Source organism: Carassius carassius, chromosome 19 (genome assembly GCF_963082965.1).
Source record: "Carassius carassius chromosome 19, fCarCar2.1, whole genome shotgun sequence".
NCBI lineage: Eukaryota > Metazoa > Chordata > Actinopteri > Cypriniformes > Cyprinidae > Carassius > Carassius carassius.
This window is the reverse complement of record NC_081773.1, coordinates 20,674,042-20,682,503: the sequence shown is the minus strand read 5'-3', so window position 1 is coordinate 20,682,503 and position 8,462 is coordinate 20,674,042. Positions and strand designations below refer to the sequence as shown.

General features: G+C 36.4%; 1 protein-coding gene across 14 annotated transcripts in view; it reads left to right on the top strand.

Moving 5' to 3' along the window:
• Window positions 1-4,458: 4,458 nt before the first annotated feature.
• Window positions 4,459-8,462, top strand: part of caska (calcium/calmodulin-dependent serine protein kinase a) — a 206,193-nt gene continuing 202,189 nt past the window's right edge. For all 14 annotated transcript variants that reach the window (XM_059500239.1, XM_059500236.1, XM_059500240.1 and 11 more), the window contains exon 1: window positions 4,459-4,624. In XM_059500239.1, the coding sequence (XP_059356222.1) occupies window positions 4,566-4,624 (59 nt within the window). In that variant the 5' untranslated portion in view covers window positions 4,459-4,565. The remainder of the gene's footprint in view (window positions 4,625-8,462) is intronic.

Sequence of the window (8,462 nt, the reverse complement as noted above, 5' to 3'; positions counted from 1 at the left end):
TTTAAGGTTGGCACTAATTAGTGCTGTACTTGAATCACTAGACAAGCCAGAAACCACATGTCCACACAGTCTTTAATAGTTTCTTCTGCACGCTGTCTCCTCCTTAAAACTTTTTATTTTGCAATCAGTAAAGAACTTTTTTATTTTATTGATCATCAGTAGGTCCAGCAGCTGGTATATTTTTATTATTATTACTTGATTTTATGATTATTTTTTTGTTTTATTATTATATGTTAGGTTCATTTTATTTGAAAGTCATAATATTTGCCAAGTATGGTAACCCATATTCGGAATTGGTGCTCTGCATTTAACTCATCCAAGTGCACACACACAGCAGTGAGAAGTGAACACACCCCCGGAGCAGTGGGCAGCCATATGAAGCGCCCAAGGAGCAACTGGGGGTTCAGTGCCTTGCTCAAGGGCACTTCAGCCATGAGTATTGAGGCTGTAAGAGAGCGCTGATCATTCACTCCCTCCACCTACAACTCCTGCCAGCACAGAGACTCGAACCGGCGACCTTAGGGTTAAAGGTCCAACTCTCTAAACATTAGGCCACAGCTGTGAACTGTATTTGCACGTTTGTGTGTTTTGATATGAATATGAATTGACACATTTGTACATCTTGAAAATGTCAGTTGTATTTTTACACATTCTTGTACATTTAAATAAAATATTTTAAAATATATTTGTAAATGTGTTATTTGCATATTAAAATAAAATCTGTAATTTACAACAAAGTAGTTTCAAAATATGGTTGTATTAAGTCATTTTTAATAAAAATACTGATGTTAATTAATATAAATAATTAACTCAACTGTAGGGTAACTTTTAACCCAACAGGATTTTAACCCAATGGGTTGGGTTGAAATAACCCATAGATGGGAAGGTGCTATACCAACCCATAGTTGGGTTACAGGTTGGGTTATTTTTAACCCAACATTTTTTAGTGTGTACCAGTGAGTAAACGCCAAGTTTACCTTCTGTCCAAACAGCCTGTACGAGAATTCCATCCAGACAATACACCCGTCTCAGAGCGCAGCTCCATATCAATTCAAGGCTCTTCAGTCGGATTGAATTTGAATTCAGTGTTGCCTGTGTGTTCCCAATTACAAGAATACAATTAGCCTCAAATGTGCCAAACAGAAGACTCGTAGATGAGTTTGCGTTTTTCACTGCCAATTGCAATGTCAAAGTTATTAAGTTAACTGCTACAAAAAGGCAGTTTTTCTTTTGACATCTTTGCATGTCACAAAATGTCTTTCATCACAAATTGCTGATCATTCACTGTGGTTTCAAGTGATAATTGTCTAGAATGAATCTGTTCAGCTGTCAGAGAGAAATAACAGAGAAACACCGAGACAAAAACAGAGAGACAGTTGAATTATAAGGTATATGCAGTCTTTAGGCTTAAGAGGATCATGTAAATCTCAAACCTTTAAAAACTAGTGCTAAATCCAAATAACCATATAATTCTACCGAGGGAGACCCCCCCTCCTCCTCCAGCAATGTCGTTTAGACCCTGCACCACTGGAGCAAAATCCTCCAGGAGCTCAGACAAAACCAGCTTCTGGTGCACACATACAATTTCGCTATTTCTGCCATTCACCTGCCACCATTGGCCAGGGAAAGGATATCAAATGCACCGGAGGATACCAAATTTCCTCTGTCCATCACACTCAGTGCCTGAAACGCATTGTTTGAAAATCAGCTGCCTTTTCAGTGTTGTATATGTATATTAATTTCAAACTCAATGTACTACTAAAAAAGTAACAATTTGACATTTAAATCAGTATTCTATTTAGCATTTTAGATACATGCAATCATGTGGTCATTGTGTGTGTGTGTATGACTGTGTGTGAGCTAGTAGTTTAATCTTTGAAAATCACTGCAGCTGAGTCAGATGACTTTATGCCAGCATCAATGAGGCTATGATTCAACTGTTTTTTTAAGGACTCGGACTATAAATTTACAATGAGAAGTGACTGAATGATTTCTAGACTGAATGAATGGACTCAATGTACAAAATCCAATTAGCTCAAGTGTATCCCACCAATCATCAGCTACAGAAATCAATGCAATAATTCAAAGGCACTAGTTTAAAAAGTGCAGACAAAACCCAGAGTAATGCATTTCAACCTGCTGCATTTGCCAACCTTAAGTCAGCTTCCTTAAATTGGACTACAAATACACCTTGGTATGCCAATATAATTTTTATTTGTAATATTTATTCACCTGTGTATTAGAACCATTCATTTTATATAATTTGGACATTATTAAAAATAAAATGACACAGAATAGCCTACTAACTAACAAACTAAATGATTAGATTTGGATTAAGGTTCCAATAATAATATCTAAATATTATTATTATTAATAGCTATTAGTAGGCTAGCCTACTTTAAATTCGAATTAATTTATTTTAGATAAAAATAAAATTTCACTCTCCCAATTACTTTTTAGGATACTTTTGTAAGATTATATTACATTCATGTACTTCACATTTTCTGTATTGACGTATAGCTAGTAAATAAAAGGTTTCCAAAAGCCGTTTAAATTGATTAACGTTTCACATCTATCAATTTACACACACTGACTAGAAAAAGTCAGTTTGGCAGACAATTTCTGAGACGCCTGGTCGTCATTTTGGCTCAAGCCGTAGTGCTGGGTTATGCAGGAGTTCCGGAATACAAAAGTCCTGCAGGAGCCATTACGGCGTGAGGGAATCCAGTTTCATAACCTTGAGTGGGAGGAGTTTGGGTTTTCTGGAAACTGGGAGCAGCAGCGCCAGTCAGTGTTGCCATGGTCGCGGTTTTCCAGCACATTTGGGCTATTTTGAAAATGCAGTCGCAGGGAAAATTGCAGAGCCGCAGGTTGCGTATTTTTGGGATACTTTTATCATGTACCGCGGCTGCCTAAAGTGTATCTATATACAAATAAACATTAAAATAGATCCTTTTACTAATGTGTATTATGCTTGGAATATATACCTGGCAATTTAAGAATGGAGAGGATGCCACATCACAACCTATTACGTGAGTTTCACCCAGAGCACAGCAGATGTTAAGTTTTTTTTACACATCAGAATTAAACACGACAACAACCTGTCAAAACATGTCGCTTATAAGTCTGCTTATAAGTTATAGTTTTGTCTACAAACTAAACACACGTGAAGCTCACAGTTATTTCAGCGTTTGCCTCGCACTTCATCTCACCGTATCTTCCCGACAAACGAGCAATTTTTTTACTATTACTATTATTTGTAAGGAATATAATTCAACCAAAATAGTTTAAATCAATGTTTTAATATCAAACATACAGTTTTTTTCGTGCATCTTATTTGAAAATAGTTGCAATGTTTTGGTTGTAAATTTATTAATTATATATTTTATCATAATATTACCAGTTTCATTAGACATATTTTTTTTTCCGAATAAATTTGTATTAAATCATAAAACACAAAATAAATAAAATGGAAAACACATAATTTAGGGGAAGATAAAGTGGATTTCATGTGGCCCTAAATTAAACGTTGGCTTGAAAGAATTTAAGAAAAAAAAAGCCTATATGCATTCTCAAAGCATTTCCTTCCATAATAATGGTAAATTAATAGTGTGATAAACATTGTTTTAATATGAAAAACATATTTTCATAATATTTCTGGCCATATCACCCAGCTCTAATTTTAAATTTTATCATGAATGTGCTGAGAATTAAAATCAAAGAAAGGTTAAAATAATAATAATAATAATAATAATAAAATACAAATTAAATAATATGCACATACTACATATACATATTATATGTCAAAGTCTCGCTAAGATTCAAAACATAGAATAAATAAAATCTAAAAGTTTATTAAAAGGGTATTTATGGAATAAAGCAGCTGTCAGCTGTGATTGGACAGGGCAAAAATTGGGCTAGTTTTAATTCATTTTGGTCGGGTTTTGAGAAAGCGTTGGGCTGGAAATTTCTCTAGGACCTGGCAACCCTTGGTTGGAGTTGTGCGGGGAACTAGAGCAACGGCGGCGAGCAAGGGAAAAGCCTCGCGCGTCTCAGCGAAGCCCTGCGCGTGGGTAGAATGAGTAGAATCAACTGAACTGCGCACTTTTAATAACAGCCTACATTTTTATCCCAGAAACGACGTGTAGTTCTTTTTTGGGTTCGACAGAATCGAGTTAGTTAGTTTAGCGTTTAGTCGACTTAACCCACTCGGTTCCGTGACTTCAACAGCGATTATTTTGGAGTTGTTTTTAACGTTTGAATTCCCCCAGCCTCGAGTGGCAGCGGGATTAACGTTAAGGGGGCCGGGAGAGAGGGAGGAGAAGGTGGGGCACACTGAGTCAAACGGACCGTGCGCTCACTACTGTCCGCCCGCTTCAACCGAACCACCAACGGATATTTTTTCCTTTCATTAAAACCGACAGGAATCAATAATTTCCTGTTTGTCGGAATTTTTCGCCGCACGTTCCTGGTACTCTGAAGTATCTACGCTGTAATCCTCTGATATATTTACCATTTGGACGGATTTTTCTGGTGGAGTGTAAATTCCCCGGTCTTGTTGGACCATGGCCGACGACGACGTGCTCTTTGAAGATGTTTACGAGCTGTGCGAGGTCATTGGCAAGTAAGTGTCACGGTTTGATTACTTTTATAATGCAACACGGGCAAATGTGCATCTGCAACTCGAGCTTCGTCTTTTGCATTTTGTGTCTAATGTCAGATGAGCATCATAGTTGTCACTGCATTTTCGGTTGTTGTGGTGCAGTGCTGCTGTCGAACATACATGACAGATACATCCAGTCTTTACTCTTCAAAAACGGCATGTTGTGAAGCAGGAGGAATGGGAGTGGCGTGTGTGAGAGATGAGATAAGTCTGTACTTTCAGCATTCATGCAGGTAGATCATTCACAACGAGTGTACAAGACAGGAGTGATTTTGCATAGCTACATTTATTGCTGTCAGCACTGATGATATCAGCAAAGGATTGTGATGAATAAACCGAGTCATATGCATTTTTAAAGGAGATTTAGGTGTCACCTGACATTTGGGGTGTTAACTTACATCCAGAAATCAGGTTTGTGCTTGTAGTCATGCTAGTCTGTGGTTATGTTATTGGTCATTGTTAATAGCCACTGCATGTCTTTTACTTTGAGTGGTCAGTGTTGGATGTCTTTTGAGTTCTGGCTATCATAATGAGTTGTTTAATTTTTAAAACGCAATAATGTCCCAAAATGGGCATTAATGTTTCATCCAATGTAATGTAATTTGCTCCAACATTCGGTAGAGATGGACTGCTTTTTGTATGACATATAAGAAGCAAATTATTTTTATGTTCAAGTGTTTAAAAAGTATATTCAATACTGATTGTACTATTTTCTTTTGCTCTTTGACAAAAAAAAAAAAAAAAAAAAAAAAAAAAAAAAAAAAAAAATATATATATATATATATATATATATATATATATATATATATATATATATATATATATATATATATATATATATATATATGTGTCTATTCTAATAATTAAGTTTTATATTATTTGTTTTGCTCATTGTTATAGTCATTATTGTTGGACTCAATATCGAAAAAAATAACAGATTTGATAAGTTAATAAAAATATCAGTCACACCAATTATCTGTAACATTTAGAAACACTTTCTTTCACACAAAATAAAATATTTTTTTTAGTGGTACCTAGTTGACAGATATTTGTGGTAAGTGTCACATCAATGCAATAGTAGTACAGCTGTAGTCAGGCTTAAAGTAATAAGAAATGAACCTTTTAGGGAATAAAGTGATATTGATCTAACACCATAGAGATTAAAGTTGTTTCTGATTTAATGCTTTAAGCCACATTACGAGTTTGGTGACTTTTTGATGTGGTGAAGGGCACTGCACATGTATCAGCAGGCCTGGATCCTTTCATATAAAACCGAAACACAGTTATCTTCAGGTTGTAGATGTATTTGTGGAACTATTGTCGTTATAAGACAATCTCATATTTTTGTGTGATATAATCAGGTTTTTCTCCAGCTATATGATATGCAAGTGTTTGCTTGAGTTTTGATGTAAAGAATATAATGCATGTACTTTTCAAATACCATGTAATTAGAGCTCCCAACATGGCACTCCGGTACTCAGAGTTTGTAATTAGAAGCAGTTTGGTACATGTAGCTGTCTCATAATTACAAAACAACATATAGTTAGCATATGCATTGCGGTGGATTTTGCTTAAACTATATTTAGGTGCATATTATAAAAATTTGGGTTTAAAAATATTCAGACAATCAAAATTTTTCAATATTTAGATACAAGGATATATATTTACCTCTGCCATGTTTAAAAAAAATAATACCTGTAGTACTGTAAGTTTTGTTTACAGGGCCTTACAAGGTTGTTCTGCCATGGACCGATTCATTTTCTTTCAAAGTGATGCACATACACACACAAAATTGAAATCCTTTTTATCTGTCTCTGTGGCCTGTCACTGTCTGTGATCCACTTTCTTGTTTCGTGGCTACCCATAGTGGTGTTTGGAGGTAAAGAAAGGAAAGAGGATGCTGTCCATTAAGCAGGTACACTCCGACTGACACTGCTTCCCTCCCTAGGCCAATGTGAAGCCAGGCTCACAACACAGGATTTTTGGCTGGAATTTGGTGTCACGGACAGACTTCCATAGTCTGCGACAAAACCCCCTGATTGTGACGAAATCAGTGCTCGTTAAGTATGAGCAGGTCAGCAATGTGATCCGAACCTGTCTCGAACTATAACAGACGCTATGACATTTTCAAACCTGTTTGATATTATCGGCAAGTGAAAAATAATAAATGATGAAACTAAAAAAATTTTTTATTTTTATGTTAGGCTTATTACTTATATAAGCTATACATTTTACTCAAAGCATCCCATTTTGTCCCAGGGCTTGAGAACCTGTGCCCTAGTTAGGTACACGCAGAAACTTGTGAACGATGCTTGTTGTGGCATCACCGTTTAGTGACATCATTGAATGCTCCGGGAAAACGTATTGTCAGTGTCAGTCACAGTGCCTTTTAATTGCTGTTTTGAATCCAGCAATTATTTATTTACAAATTATAAGCTCTGATTATAACAAGTGTGGTATAAAAGCTTTGTTTATTAGAGGAATAATAGGTTAACTGGAAAATGTTAGATCGCGACCATGCCTCTGGATGCCGTTCGAGCCTATAGCCTTCACTTCTGTGGCTTTGTTTTGGCCGGTTGGTCACGAATTTCCACAAATTCAATAACATTTAGGCATTGTTTCTGTTCCTAAATCTTTACAGTCTAACCCTCTAATTTCGCAGGTTTATTTTATCATCTTTCACTTTTAATCACGGTTTTCGCATCTCTTTCTGTGGTAAACATGGGAAGGCAAATGAAAGATTTCATGAATTAAGAATTTGCTCGATTTATTTATTTTTTCCCCTTATTTCAGTTAAATCATGGGTTATGTAGGGAACAAAATTAATGAAACATGGACAGTTGCCACAAATTAATAAGTCATAGGAATGAATTAACAAGGATAGCCTTTCTGTCCTGTGTCCCGCAGCCCTGCAAAGCACACGATATGAAACAATTATCTGGGGAAATTTAGTTACTACATTTCCTTTGCTTTCCATGTTGAAGAACTTTTGTGTTGTTTCTATTTTAATGTACTTTTAAAGTTTAAATCACATTAAAAGCTTAATTTGTACATTGTGAGTGAATTATGATGCATTTATATTAGAGCCCGACCGATATATCGGCCGGCCGATATTATCGGCCGATATAAGCTAATTGCATTTAAATCGGCATCGGCATTTATAACGGCCGATGAAACATGAGAAACAGAGTCTCATGCTTCACTCATGTTATGAGTGTTGCATAGTTTGCCCACCAGAGGGAGCTCTGCAGCTCCAGAGTTAACAACAGCGCCAGAAGTCCACTACAGAAGAAAGCGATCAACTGTTTTGACGGTGAGTCTGTCGTTCGTCATGTGAAATGATTGTAGATTTAGTTCATACCCTGTATATAAAAACTGTGTCGTAGTTCTAGCTAACGGTCCTATCATTATTACTTCTAAATATTCTGTAACATCACTTACAGCCGCTAATGCATTGCTATATTAGATTAGCCACAAAGCTAATACCATGTTTATCAGTGGAAGAGCGCGAACGTTAATAGGAGGTCAAACTATAACGTTAGCGTTTAACTTATTCTTATTCTATTGCGGTGTGTTTCCCACATAATGACCGCGTAATTGGGACTTTCACACAGGACGCGGTATGCACGGCGCTTGCCGCTGGGCTCAGCGTTGCTCTTCAGATACAACGCGATTTGCGCTGCGCTATGGCATAGGCGGAGTTTTAAAAACGTTTAGCGGGAGCTCTTTCATAGTCTGTTCCTCCTCCTTTCGGTCAGCAGCAAACATGTATCTGTCCCGTTGTAAGAAGCGAGCGATA